Consider the following 15263-nt stretch of genomic DNA (forward strand, 5'->3'; position numbering starts at 1 on the left):
TTCCAGGGAGGGGGCTGCCATCTCGGCTGTCTGTGCCTTCCGACCACAAGACATTCGGACAGTGCTGAATGGTCCCTTCAGAGAGCTGAAACATGACTGCAACAGGGGACAGCCTGTCATGGATAATGATGTACCCCAGCCCAGACCTGGAGAGGTAAGGGGTCTGGAGCAGCTCTTCACCCCATGCCAGAATCGCCTCATTAGATCAAGAGCCCAAGTAAGCATCGCGGATACTTCCGGGCCCCTGGGAAACGTTGTCACCTATCCTGTGTTTTCCCTAGTGCATCGCTAATAACATAAAACTCCAGCAGTTTGGCTCCTCACTCTCCCTGCCTGACCGTGTGCTCACCTTCATCCGGGATCACCCCCTCATGGACAGGCCAGTGCTTCCAGCTGATGGCCACTCCCTGCTGGTCACTACAGATACAGTCTATCTCAGAGTTGTGGCCCACAGGGTGGCCAGCCTCTCAGGGAAAGAGTATGATGTGCTCTACCTGGGGACAGGTATGTTTAGTAGCCAAGTACATTGCCCATCCCTTGCACACATGTTCTTGTCAAAGAGAGGGTTGTATACTTACAGGTATGAGAGTCCCAGGCACAGGTACAGTGTGTCATTATGTCGTGCCCTCTGCCTGCTTCCTAGAGGATGGACACCTCCACAGAGCTGTGCGGATTGGAGCCAAGCTCAGCGTCCTTGAGGATCTGGCCTTATTCCCAGAGCCACAGCCAGTTGAGAATATGAAATTGTATCAAGTGAGTCATAGATTTCGGGGAGTCTGGTGGGGAGTCATCAGAGCTAGCTTGTGACCACGAAGTCTGGGAGATGCAGCATACTCTTCCTTTTTACTCACTTTCTCTAGAGCTGGCTCCTGGTTGGCTCCCATACTGAGGTAACACAAGTGAACACAACCAACTGTGGACGTCTCCAGAGCTGCTCAGAGTGCATCCTGGCCCAAGACCCTGTCTGTGCCTGGAGCTTTCAGCTAGATGCGTGTGTGGCCCATGCTGACGAGCATGGAGGGTGAGTGTGGCTGCCCTGACCTCTTGCCTGCTGTCACAGAGCTCTGACCTCTCCATATATCTTGCCTATTTCTGATCTGTTCATGCTGCCATGTGTGTTTCTTTTAGTGTCACTGTGTTTGTCAGTCCCTATTAATTCATCTGTTTGTCCATCACGCGGTCTTATCCATGTTCCTGCCACGTTGCTGGACTTGCCCCAGACCATGTGACTGACTTTCATGTTGCCATACATTGCTCAGTTTCCATGTTATAAGAGCTTCTAGAAGTGTTTCCACAGCTGCCCACTCCCTCCTTCCTGCCTTGAAGTACTCTTTCCTGCTGCCTTCTAGGACTCTGCATTCTCCCAGTTTTCCTCCCTGTCTCACCAGCTGTCTCCCTTTACCCATTCCTTTCCATGCATTTTCTGAATTTTGATATTTCTCACGGTTCAGTCCTTCCTTTTACACATCTACGCACTCTCTAGGTGATATCATTCCCATTATTTTCAACACCAACTGAGTGTTGTTGACAACTACAGATGTATCTGTAGTTGAGCTACACAATTCCTTATCCAACTGCCTACTTGGATGCTTTATAAACTGCTCAAATTCAGTAGGTTTAGCATGCACTGTTGTTTTCTCGTTCTTTCACATGGTTCTCTGAAGGGACCTCTGTGAATCCAGTTGATCAAGCTGGAAATTGCCCACACTATATTGCAGTTGGTACTGACTCTAGCTCCATCTGTTATATCCTCAGTCCACAGCCACTTCTCTTTTTATCTACTGCTATCACTCTTGTCCTAGGCATCATCATTTCTTAATTGGATTACTCCAATAACCTCCAAATTGGTCTTGTTTTGTCCATTTGGGCATCCCGTCACCCATTTTCCACTCAGTAGTTAACTTAAAATCATGTGCTACATTGAATCATATTCCTGACATTATATGCATCTACAATATTTCATTATATATCTGTATCAGATAAGAACTCTCTTAAAAACATTTTATTATAGGAAATTTAAACATTCAAAAACTAGATAGTATAATGAATTTCCATGTATCTATCACTCAGCTTCAACAACCATCAACTGACCAGCCTTACTTGATCACTATCTTCACTCACTCCCAATTATTTTAAAGCAAATCTTAGACATCATATCACTTCATCCATAAATCTTTCTGTGTGTATCTCTAACACAGAAAGGCTTTAAAAAATGTAACCAGATTATCATTATCATAGTGCAAACTCACTTTCTTAATGTCATAACTATCTAATCAATGTTTGATTTTCCCAGTTGCATATACTTAAAGATAGTTTGCTTACGTCAGGATTAAAATAATGTCCATCAGTTGTAATTGGTTGATATGTTTCTTAAGTCTTTTAATATTTAATTAAGATTCCTTTCAAATGAGTAATTTTTAATTGATTGCTTGGAAGGTATTTTTTCAGACTGACTTCATGAATTCCTATTTTGAAGCCCAGTTAATTAACTGTATATTTATGCATATTACTAAATCCCAATCTTACAAATACTTTAGAAGTAAAAGTACTTGTTTTTGTTCATTGATTTTGGTTAAGAACTTTGATCTGGTATTTTAGTTTCTCTTGGGAGAACTTTGACACATCTCAGATGAAATCAAGTACTTTATTCTTTCCTTTATTGTTCTAATATTCATTAAAATAAGAATTTAATTGGTGTTGGATAGCCTGTGTCCTTGAGCCTTGGGGTCCCCTCCACATATATATGTATGTGTGTGTAGGATGTGGGGTGTGCATACATGCCAGTATACTTCTTAGTAATGTGAGGAATGACCAAGCTGGTACTTCTGTGTACTCTACCCTTCATACCTCAATTCATATAAGGGAGAAAACATAGACCATGAAGTTCCTGTGGCTATAGCCACACCTATGGCCTTCCCATGTTCCCCACTGTCAGCTAGACTAAGCAAACTTGGTTTTACCCAGAGATTTTACATATTCAGAGTATTCTCAGAGCTTATTTCAGGGGCTCCAATTCATGTTGAAGGAATTCACACTCAAAGGGAATCTCCTTTTGGTTGAAGCTTTTGTGTGTTCCACCTGGTCTTCACTGACAGCCCACTAGAGGTCTCCCTGGCCTCCCTCCCTCCCTCCCTGTGGTAGTGGTGCCAGGAAGTTCAGAGTGAGCAGCCTGTCTTGCTGTCCTTCTGTCAGACACAGTCCATTGAAATCCTGAAGGTACCAAGATTGTATGATTTGAAACAGATCTGTTAGAGGCCAATAGGTACCAAAAGTTGTTGAAGAAAGAGTTCCTATATAGAGATGAGCAGCATTATGAAACAAAGTCATCACACTAACCCTCACAGAATTTTGATTAACTTTCATAGAGAAGTCCTCACTTTCTTTTATCAGAAAAAAGAAAACCCAGACCCTGTAGTTTTAATATTTGTTTCCAGAGAAATCTTATGGTGTGGACAGTCAGCTATATACCAGTTAGGGCTCCAATGTTTTTTTTAAAGCACACCACATAACATCCTTCTGACAGACCTAGTGAAATTTAATTTTCTATGGTCTGCTAGAAGGTATGTAGAATTTGACATGTTAATCGTCATGAGGAGCATTGGGGGAAATTTTAATGATGAGAATGTTGACTGATAATTCCAGGAGTGATTAATGCGATGATGGGAGATATAACGAGTGAGTGAGTATTCTGTGGTACTGAGGAGTATAGAAGGGAATATTGACACTGGATTTATCAAATATTCTCTTCTTTGTAGGCTGGTCCAAGACATAGAATCAGCGGATGTCTCTTCTTTGTGTCCTAAAGAGCCTGGAGGTCTGTCTGGTTTAGGGAAATGTGGGTTGAGTTGGGTGGAAAGAGGCTAGAAAGTTGTCCATTTTGGACCCACTTTGAAAGTTGGATCCTGGAAGATATGGTAGCCAGTGACCTGGGCCTTACCCTTTTTGGGAATCTCCTTTTAGCTTTGCCCCCATGGTTCCTTCTCAAATCTGATATCCCTCTATGTTTCTCTTCATCAGCCCTCCACCACACAGCCTATAGCCTCACTACCTTTTATGCCTTTGCTGTTTCTCTGCAGAACACCCAGTAGTGTTTGAAGTTCCGGTGGCTACAGCTGCGCATGTGGTATTGCCATGTTCCCCAAGCTCAGCCTGGGCATCCTGTGTGTGGCACCAGCCCAGTGGAGTGACTGCTTTTACCCCCCGGAGGGATGGGCTAGAGGTGGTGGTAACCCCAGGGGCCATGGGTGCTTATGCTTGTGAATGTCAGGAGGGCGGGGCAGCCCGAGTGGTAGCGGCTTATAGCTTGGTATGGGGCAGCCATCAGGGCCCCTCAAGCCGGGCCCACACTGTGGCGGCTGGACTGGCTGGCTTCTTTTTGGGGGTTCTTGCAGCATCCCTGACTCTCCTCCTGATTGGTCGACGTCAGCAGCTACGGCGACAGAGGGAACTTCTGGCTAGAAACAAGGTGGGCTTGGACCTGGGGGCGCCGCCATCTGGGACCACAAGCTACAGCCAGGATCCTCCCTCTCCCTCTCCTGAAGATGAGCGGCTGCCCCTGGCTCTAGGCAAGAGGGGCAGTGGCTTTGGTGGCTTCCCTCCACCTTTTCTGCTTGATCCTTGCCCGAGCCCAGCCCATATTCGGTTAACTGGGGCTCCTCTGGCCACATGTGATGAAACATCCATCTAGGGCTGGGTGAGTGACCACTATTGCATGACTGGCCATTGGAATGGAGTGACCATTGAGATGTTGGGCTCACTGGGCCTGGAAAACCATCATGGCCTCTGAGTTCTCTTCGGCCTTTGAGTGATCACTTGACTTCAGTGTCAGCCCTCTCTGGCCTTAGATGGGTTCCGGGCCAGGCCTTTGTCTGTTCCTGATTCCTGATTTCCATGAGAGATCACAACTTCTCTCTGCAGTGAATCAGGGCTTTTCCCACCCCTGCTCTCTGAACCCCAGTGACCCCTTCAGTTTTGGCCCATTATTTTGGGCTGTAAATTTGGGGAGGGGCATAGGACATAGCTATGACTTTGCCTTCTGGTTGGACCCTGGCCAGAAGGAGGAGCTATGGAGGTGGTTGGAAGCTAATGTGCACTGAGTCCTTGGAGTGATTTTGCTGATTCTTCCAGTTAGTCTAATTCTCTGTGGAGAGTGCATGATCCCCCTCCACCCCACTTTTCCCTGTTCCATGAAAGAGCATGTGTATATGAATGTTCATAGGACACCTGCCAAATGTGCATGAATGACGGGGCCATTGCTCAGGTGTATTCATCGGGGTAAGGAGGGGGAAGGTTGGGGTGGGGGATTGACTGCAGAACTTTAGACCCTATAGCCAGTGAAGGATTGGCTTTCTAAAAGGAAATAACCTCCCCTACTCCCCCAATCACTTCTCACCACCCTTCTCTTGAGTTGAGAAACACTCCCAAAGAGGCCTTCTGGTGGGAAGGGTAGCAGGACAGGTGACCCCATATTTCTGTTTGTTTTGCCTCCTGGCTGCCACCACTGCCATGCACAGCTGGTCTCTTTCTCTGGCTGGAGTGCAGGCTGGACCCCCTTTCTTTGGCTCCCATTAAAAATAAATTTCACAACATTCTAAATATTAGGGAACAACAAAAGGGGAACAGTCAGGAAATACAAGCAGTGTAAAGATAAGTTTGTATCAGTGACTTTACTCAGGTTGACACCCTTGCCCTAAAGCAGTTAGTTCTCCAGTGGGGGTCCATGGACTCCCTGAAATCGTATGCAAAATGTTGTCTGTATATGTGTGTCTGTGTTTTTCTGTGGGGGATGTTTTATGGTTTTCATCAGATTCTCAAGGCCTTAACACAGTTAAAGGACCACTGCCCCCAAGTCATGACACCGTTGGCCAAGCTGAGATGGTGCCACTCAGCAGCAGCTCTCTGCCTCGGCCCACCAGCTCTATGGCCAGCCCCTGGACTTGCAGCTCCTGGATGCCGTCTCATTTCTCCAGACCCTGGAAGCTGGGCTCTGTGCATATTTGAAGACACTATCAACTCTCACTAAACTTAAAGACTTCTTCCTGCTTCACAGCTCACAGATGCTTTAGGCTTCTCCTGCTCGGTTCTGGTCTTGGCCTGTAAATGTGCCTCATTCATCCCTGGTGGGAGAACCCCCCTCATCCCCTTTGAGCTCCAATGAATGATCCAGCCCTTCCCAGTTGAAGTTTTCAGCTCTACTTTCCTTGGCAGTAGCCTGTGAATTACCCAAAAGAGTTCCCTTGGGTTTGGACTTATCAGTGGCTGTGCCCTAATAAGTGTATGATCTTCAGCAAGTAATCTAACCTAGGAACATTGGTTTACTCATCTGTAGAGTGGGGATAATAATACCTACCTCAAGGTTGCTACAAGGATTAAATGAGAACATGTAAACAATAAAGCACTATCTATACCAGTAGAGATGGTTGTGTAAAAATTGAACTATTCTGCAATAATCATATAGCTTAACCAAATGGTAACCATGACACATGTATCACTTTAAGCTCCATTTGGTGGAAGGAGCCTCACACAGATGTCATCTCTGGCCAGATCTTAGCAGCCAGTGTATAAGACCCATGGAGACTGGGCCTGTGGTTTATTTTTTTTTATTTTTTATTTTTTAAATATATTTTATTGATTTTTTACAGAGAGGAAGGGAGAGAGAGAGTTAGAAACATCGATGAGAGAGACATCGATCAGCTGCCTCCTGCACATCTCCCACTGGGGATGTGCCCGCAACCCAGGTACATGCCCTTGACCGGAATCGAACCTGGGACCTTTCAGTCCGCAGGCCGACGCTCTATCCACTGAGCCAAACCGGTTTCGGCAAGGCCTGTGGTTTATTGTAATCCTCAGATGTCTGACCCTAGTGACCTTATTAGTCCTTCTCTGTGGGAATGGAGGAAGGTGTGTGTTCCTGGGTTTGTCCTCATTTTACTCTCTCAAGGTTATGCATTAATTCCATTTGAGGGAGGAAAGGAGATGAGGAGATGTCAGAGGCGCCTGGGGTCTCTGAGTGGGGAGAAGAAGTGTTTTCCAAGGGGGGGAGGGAGGAATTCAAGCAGGTCAAATTCGTGGCCGGCAGGCTACATGTGGCCTGTTGGCTGAGAGTTTGACATGCTTGGATTAGATCATGGTGGATTTGAACATTTGGTTCTTGAACAGTGGCTCTGGTTTGAGGAAAATGGGATGAGGAATGTAGAAAAAATGAGGAATGATGGGAATAGACATGAAGTGAGGAAAATCTCCTCTTAGTTGGAAAGTTCAAGCCCCAAGCGTGAGTGAGAGCTCAGGAATGTGAAGCCAGCCCCTAGAGGAATAGTGTGAGTAATTGCATTATCTTTGGGGTGTGGGAAGGGAAGAGAGCTGAAGGAGGGTGCAGGATTCCTACAGGGACAATTGTGAGGATTCTGGCAGCCAGAGACCTGGCTGGCTTCACATGTTAAAGAAGGTTGAAGATGGGACTTGTGCCTCACTTCCTGGCCCTCACTCTTAAATTCCCCTCTGTTTTTGGCTCTGGTCCCTGATCCCTAAACTGATACCCTCAGCTTGGCACTCCTATCATTATCTGCTGCTACCCACTGAAAATAGAGCCAGAAAGAGATGCTCATTATTGGCTTGTATGAGCCAAGGGAGCTCTAGCACAGCACTGGCCTAACCCAACAGGAGGCCAACTCACATCTTTTCCATGGAGACCCCCAGTCCCTCCCTTTCCCCAGCAGCCCAAACTTCACTGGTGGCCTCAGTGATGGGGGAAACGTCCTTTTGGTTTCTGCTGGGTCCTGTCTGTCCTGGCTACTCTGCTTCTGTCAGAGGGGGGCAATCATCGCTGCAACAAACCATACACAGGTCCTGCCTGTCTCAAGGGTGTAGTGATAAGACTTGCCTTTTTTGGTTGTAGCAGAGGCAAAGTTGGAATTTTGAAAGATTGTTTTTATCAACTAGAGGAAAAACTATCAATAAAAGTACAAGAAATCTTTCTGCAGGTTTTAACTTTTCCCTGGTAGGCCCCAGGATAGGCCTCTGTGTGACATGGCAACTTGTGTGACCAGTAGACAACACGTGTGGTTCCAGACAGGTCCATCTCGACTGATGTAAAATACCAGGTCCTGGTTGAGGTGGGGAATGGCAAGCAATAGGGAAGGGTCTAGTTTCCTGAGGATGTTAGATGGGCCCAGGGGTCAGGTTAAGAGGGCTGCTTCGGGCCCTATGGAGAAATAAGTGCAAGCCAAGAACTCTTCCTCTCTTTTCTTTCCCCTTGGTTCCCAGCCCATGGGATTAGGGCTACAGATGCATCTTGGACCTGCCCACTGGTGGGTGTGGCACTCCTCATTTATGACAGAGTTGGCACTCTGAGACTTGGCAGTGCTGGACCACAAGCTAAAGGCTTTCACCACCTGCAGCTGGAACCATGATTGGGGCAGGAAGAGTCAGCAACTGATGCTGGATCCAAAGGCCAACATCTCACCCTCAGGTTCAAGCAAGTCCTTTGAGTTGAGGCTGGCAATAAAGTCCTTCCAGGACTGAGGTTCACAGTAGGCACTCTCTGAGGGGTAAGTGTTGAGGAAGCTGGTTAGATCTCTCTGGTCAGAGGCTGAGGCAGAGAGCTCTGGGGAAAGCTCAGGCCTGCATAGGCATATGTTATATCTGTCAAGTGAGGGGCTCCAATTAGCCTCAGATGGAGTTCCTAGAATTCTCCCCTGCAAGCCCAGGAATGAAAAGAGTCAACACACATTTTTAGTATTCTCCTTTCAAGACATGCTTACTCACGTATGATAGGTAAGCTCCTATTCCTTCCTCTATAAGAAGCGAGGAGGCGGAAGTGGCCCCTGCCTGAGGTGAGAGTGGGGATGGCTGTTTTAGTCTTTGAGTGACGTAGACCTGTGCTGTGTTTCCACGCAGTCACTCAGAAGTGACACAAGCCCTGTGGGATGAAGGGGTGGATTCTGGAGACAGGGCCTTGAGGATGAGGGGGAAGAGTCTTTAGCGTGAAAGGATGGAGCTGCCTGCCCATTGGCTGAGTGGGTTCAGAGAATGAGCTTCTCAGCAGCAACAGTCAGGGGAACCAGACTCTTCTGTCCTTTGGTGGGAGCCACATGAGTCCCATGAATTCATATTCAATTCTAGGGAGAGAGACGGCCGCACTCAAAATGCCTGAGATAAAATATTTTTCTTCTGAAGTGACTGGGAGTTCAGGTTAAATTGATTAACAGAAATAAAGTAATGTTTTCTTGGCCTCTGTGAGTTTGTAGAGAAACATTCATGTCTACTGTAACATCAGCATTTCTAAAATTAGCTGAGTCTGGATGTCTGCATTATGAACTGGCCTATAGACTGAGAGAACAGAACTAGCTGTAGAAGGGTAGAGTTGGATGGCTTCTTCTAAAGTGAAGAAGCCATTTCTCCTAAGGTAGCTTCTCCCAACACATAGCCACGAAATTAATCTTTTATCACACTTAAAACCTATAGCCTCTCAGATTTACTGGATTTAGGCAATTTGCCTGTGATTTCATCATCCTATATAATAAAAGCCTAATATGCTAAGTGTCCAGTTGTCCATTGGCCATTCAACCAATCAAAGCGTAATATGCTAATGATATGCTAAGGCCACTCAACCACTTGCTATGACGTGCACTGACCACCAGGTGGAAGATGCTCTGACTGGTAGGTGAGCTTGCTGTTGGGGTCCAGCTGATCAGTATTGAGCGAGATGGCCTGGACATACTCTGGAGCCCTCCTGCTGTCCCTCCCTTGCTGGCCAACCTCTTGCTTCCCCGATTGTGCACCGGTGGGGTCTCTCAGCCTGGCCTGCACCCTCTCGCAACCCAGGACCCCTTGGGGGATGTCGGAGAGCTGGTTTGGCCCGATCCTGCAGGCCAGGCCAAGCGATCCCACCGGTGCATGAATTTGTGCACCGGGCCTCTAGTAATACTATAACTCATCATAGATTGTGATCACCTTGCAATTCCCAGGTGTCCTAGTTGACAAACCAAAGTGTCTGCAGCCCTGGCGTTCTCCTACCTCACAGGACACCAGCATCTGCTAAGGCCATGCTGGGATGTGACGGACTGAGAAAAAACAAGATCACTCCATAATCATGTCTGCACACAGACAAAACAGGAACATTGTCCAAACCACAAAAATGACCCGGCATCCACCTGTTCTGGCTGGAGGAGTGGCTGCTGCTGCTTTACCTGTCCTTCACCTGCTCCAGCATCATGTTAGTTGTCCTTTCTTGATGAGACTTAGTAAGACACCTAGCCATAGAATTACCCCACTTCCTGGCAAAACCCCACCCAGAGCAAAGCCCTGCTTCCTTAAAGCCTCCTGCAAACACCTAGTGCAATCCCTAAGTTCCTTCTAATAGCCTCTTCCTGAAATGTCCCACAGTTCCCCATGAGTTTGTAATATATATTTCCATAGTCATAAAATGTATGGAATAATACACACAGAACTGTTAGCAATGGTTATCCCTGATGATTAATTTTTATGTTTTAAAAAATATATTTTTATTCATTTCAGAGAGGAAGGGAGAAGGAGAGAGAAAAACAGAAACATTGATGATGAGAGAGAATCATTGATTGGCTGCCTCTTGCAGACCCCACACTGGGATCAAGCCTGCAACCTGTGCATGTGCCCTGACCAGGAATTGAACTGGGGACCTCCTGGTTCATAGGTAGACGCTCAACCACTGAGCTGCATCAGCCGGGCAATTTTTACCTTTTTAAAAAAAACAATATGCATGGAGATAGAGAGGAGAAGAAATGAAAAGAAAATAAAGGAGAAGAATGAACTGAGTGATGATGACACTGTCTGGGGTAGTGGCTCTAAACCAAATGTTGATAGTGATTTTATTGGACATCTTTATTTTCTACAATTAATTTTCATTACATTTGAATATGAAGAAAAAGTTATTTTTAAATGTGTGAAAATCATGATTTTTCCAAAGAAAATACTCTGACTGTTTTTAATTTTTTTTTTTTTGCTATGGCATCTTGTGCCTGACTAAAATTGTATATAAGTCATGGCTGGTTTGAAGACTTCTGATTTTCCAGGTCAGTTGTAGTACAGTGCAATAGGTGTCACTCGTTCCCTGAGAACGGCATATTGCTAATGCTGGCTGGAAGCCCTCTCTGAGCTGTGCCCAATTCTAGATCAATTACCTGTCTGCAAGATATACCTAATCTCTAATCTTTGAGTTATGCATGTGTACTTGTAATTTTACATAGTACTTGTAATTATAAGTACTATGTACTTGTAACTTTCCTTCCTCTTGTAATTTTAACCCAATTTAGATAAGAGGAATTATCACTACAGTAAAACACATATTCCTTTTATAGGCAGAACTTTCACATAGCCACCCTATCTTCAAAGTAGTCTCTTGAAGTTCTTTAGGCAGGTATATGTACTTCATTTTACAGATGAGGAAAATGAAGTTAAATAGAAAACTGAAGTTATTAATAGTTTGTTGGTCTAGTTTTCTTTACCCTTCATTGCTTAGTTCTATGCAGCAAAACAATACTATTTGTTCTTTAAATATATCTACACTAATAAAAGACAAACATGCAAATTGACTGTACCTTCGCTATGCCTTAAGCCACGCCCACCCAGAGCGACTATATGCAAATTAACCCAACCAAGATGGCGGCCGGCAGCCACAGAGCTGGAGCAAGCAGGAGGCTTGGTGGCTCCAGTGATGGAGGAAGCCAAGCTTCCCACCTGCCGCGGTCGGCTCTGAGCTCCACTCAAGGCAAGAAAGTTTCAATTATAGAAGGTAAATAAACCCCAGATACCTGTTTTCAGCTGGCCATGGCCACGGAGCTGCAGCGATGCAGGAGGCTTGGGTTGCCCTTGGCGATGGAGGAAGCCAAGCTTCTCACCCACCCTGGAAGGCTCTGAGCTCCACTCAAGGCTACAAAGTTTCAATTATAGAAGGTAAATAAATCCCAGAATTAAAAAAAAAAAGAAAAAAAGGAGAGGCTGGGAGCTTCTGTCTCCGGGGGGTTGGCCAGCCTGAAAACGGCCCTCAGCCCCTCACCCAGACTGGCCAGGCACCCCAGTGGGGACCCCCACCCTAAAGGGGGTGTGGCCAGCCTGCAAACACCCATCAGCCCCTCACCCAGGCTGGCCAAACCGTCAAGGGCAACCCAAGCCTCCTGCTCACTGCAGCTCCGTGGCCATGGCCGGCTGAAAACAGGTATCTGGAGTTTATTTATCTTCTATAAAAGATCTTTTAAAAGTCTCAAGATAATCAAAGCCAGCCTTGATCTCAGTCTACTGAGTCACCCTGAGACTTGGTCGCTCACTCCAATGCTGCAGCAATTTGGAGAGAATGCTCCAGGCTGGAACGAAGGAGTCTGGCCTTATGGAGCTGACCTGACCATCCTCTCACAGAGTGGTGGTCTCTGGCCCAGGAGAGATTAGAAGAAGAGGCTCCAGGGAGCGGCTCCTAGATTATGACTCAAGTTGAAACAGGGAGATGGCAAATCCAGTCCTCTTTCCAGCAGACATTGAGACCAAATAAGGACCTTCTTACAACCTCTGGGGTGCAGAATGGACAATCATTAAGAGGGCTGAATGCACCACATATAGCCAGGCAATGTTTCTACAATGAGATGGGCAACGGCAGATGTAGGTTCCGACACAAAATTGTGGCCAACAGGAATGAGGTAGCAGAATGAGCTCAACCAGCCATTTGAGGTACAGTGTGAGGCCCTCAGAATGGGCACAGATGAGGGATATTTAAGACCCCCAAGAGACCTGGGATCAGGTTACTGGACCTGGCATGCTCTGCTCATGACCTTCAGCCCAGTAGTGGGGCAGAGAAGCCTGGCATATGGAGGCTTGAGACTGCCAGAGTGATTTCGAAATCCACCCACTGGGGAGGCAAAAGCTTCTTCTGTGTGACCACAAGGAAGAGCCCTGTTAACTTTGGAGAAGGTGGGCAGCCTTAGAGGATGAAGTTAGGACTAGGTGTGGGTGCTGATGCCAGGGTCCATGGTCACCTGGGGAATCAGGCCCAGACTAAGCCTTTCTGGAATCCACAGATCTAGGGCTCCCCTTTCTAGGGGAAGGAACTAGGTGGAGCAGACCAATCTGGTTTTTCAGGGAGGTGGGGATGGGTTGGGAAGTGGCCTTAGATCACAAACACTAACCACTTTGGGAGAAACACAGCTCCTAATAAACTTGAAATGAGTTTTGCATGCACATCCATGTGGGTGTGTTTGTGAGTAAAAGAGCTGTACAGAATCCTATTGCCTGATATTTCTTATTTTCTTTTTTTTAAAAAAATATGTTTTTATTGATTTCAGAGAGAAAGGGAGAGGGAGAGAGAGAGATAGAAACATCAATGATGAGAGAGTATCATTGATTGACTGCCTCCTGCATGACTCCTACCCGGGATAAAGTCCGTAATCGGGGCATGTACCCTGACTGGGAAATCGAACCATGATCCCCTGGTTGCTAGGTCGACGCTCAATCACTGAGCCACACCAGTCGGACTGATATTTCTTATTTTAATGAATCCTCTATTGCTTAACATCACATCATCTGGAAATAATGATAAATCTGTATTCCCATTCTGCAGTGAACAATGACTTGGGAAAGGCTGACCCGTGGGGATATGTCCTGATGGTTAAGGACAGTACTCTCAGCTTCTGGACTATTCTTTTAAATAACAGCTCTGTGCTGCTAGTTCCATTTTAACAAATGCTTCTGGAACATCTGCCATGTGGAAGGCATGAGGCTAGTTGCTTGCTAGCCTCATGTAGGAAATATAGAAGTGTAAAGCAAGGCTCATACCTGGGCAAATTGAAGCCTCTGCTTGCAAAACAATGTGTTACTTGACTGGTAAACCTTAAAAATAAATACTGCAACCCGATAATTTTGCCAAACTGATGTCCCAAGAGTGGGACTAAATACCTTACAAAATCAATACAATCAATCAAGTCTGGTTTCTACTCCTTCCTGCCACTCCTACACCACACACTAAAGTAAATGTCAAGTCTATAGCTCATTAAACATCTAAATCAAGTCATGGGAAGACTAGCAACATGAGAGTATTTGTTTCTATTGTGGAGAAATAACTTTATAAGAATTAAAACTATAGCAAAAAAGAAAAAGAAAAAGATTGATAGATAATATTGGAAAGTTTCAAAAAAGAATTAACATCAATAAGAATACAATAAGATTATATGTGTAGATGTGACTGATTATATAAAACATTATAAAAACATTCAGTTTTACAATGAGCAAGCATTAATTTAACGATAAAAAATAATGGTTACAGTAATATAAACTCAAGTTAAAAAAATCTTATTTAAGTAATAAGAAAACAATACCTTGACTCTAAATACTGGTCACCAATATAAACAGATAATCTGCCTGATGGTGCAGTAAACTCCATGGCTGGAGATAGGATAAGGTGAAGAAAGGAAAAAAAGAAAGAAAGTAATGAAAATGTCTATCATGTTCATATCCTTCAGCCTAGTTATCTCCCGCCTAAGAATTTATTTGAAAGAAAATCTTCTTAAGGCTAGAGAAGCTAAGTGTCTGAGGAGCTCCAACATAATAGGGAAATGGTCAACTAACCCATAGGGGATACATGCAATGAAATAGTAATCAGTCATCAAAATAATCATAATAAGACTTTAAGGCCACAGGCTTAGAAAGTCATGTTACATAACAATAGCAGAAATTGACCCACACAAGTATTCTACTTCTGGAAAAGTAAGTTCTTATCATCAGGGCCTGGAAGTAAACATGGATAAATGAAATTAGTTGTGTTTGGAGGAGAGTAATTAGAATTTTTTTTAAAATTTAAAAATGTGAAGTTTTTGGACAAAAACAATTTTTAAAGAAAATTGTGCTCTTGGGATATCTGGGTGTCTCAGTGGGTTATGCCAACACTGTCTACACCAGCATCAGGCACTGGCCAGATGGGACAGCAGAGCCACCTCCTCTTATAACTGGGCCCAGACCCAATCTTGGAGCTGGTGTCTTACATTCATAAAACTCCTCCCTCTTCCTTTAGCCTTTATCCTAGCCTTCTCTCCACTCTCTCCTACAATGTGCAACCTTTAGGGGACAGCAGCACCAAAAAGCCACAGGCACAGTGCACTGCCCTCTTGGCTCCTCTTCAATCCCCAGACTTGCCCTTGTCTCCCATGACACAGCAGGGCAACCCAGCTCATGCAGTTTCCATATGCCGTACTCAGGTGTTTTTATTGCATTCCCATTGCCCTTAACAGAAATACTGCCAAATGAATCCA

At 45.3% G+C, this 15263-nt stretch overlaps 1 protein-coding gene across 1 annotated transcript in view; it reads left to right on the forward strand.

The window, feature by feature from the left end:
* LOC102437002 (semaphorin-4F-like) overlaps positions 1-4847 on the forward strand; it is a 92327-nt gene extending 87480 nt beyond the window's left edge. Inside the window, exons 2-7 of the mRNA XM_006096815.3 lie at positions 7-154; positions 282-504; positions 644-753; positions 861-1021; positions 3756-3814; positions 4077-4847. Of these exons, the coding sequence (XP_006096877.1) occupies positions 7-154; positions 282-504; positions 644-753; positions 861-1021; positions 3756-3814; positions 4077-4687 (1312 nt within the window). The 3' untranslated portion in view covers positions 4688-4847. The remainder of the gene's footprint in view (positions 1-6; positions 155-281; positions 505-643; positions 754-860; positions 1022-3755; positions 3815-4076) is intronic.
* The last annotated feature ends 10416 nt before the right edge of the window (positions 4848-15263 follow it).

This window comes from Myotis lucifugus, unplaced genomic scaffold, assembly GCF_000147115.1.
Source record: "Myotis lucifugus unplaced genomic scaffold, Myoluc2.0 scaffold_186, whole genome shotgun sequence".
Taxonomy (NCBI): Eukaryota; Metazoa; Chordata; class Mammalia; order Chiroptera; family Vespertilionidae; genus Myotis; species Myotis lucifugus.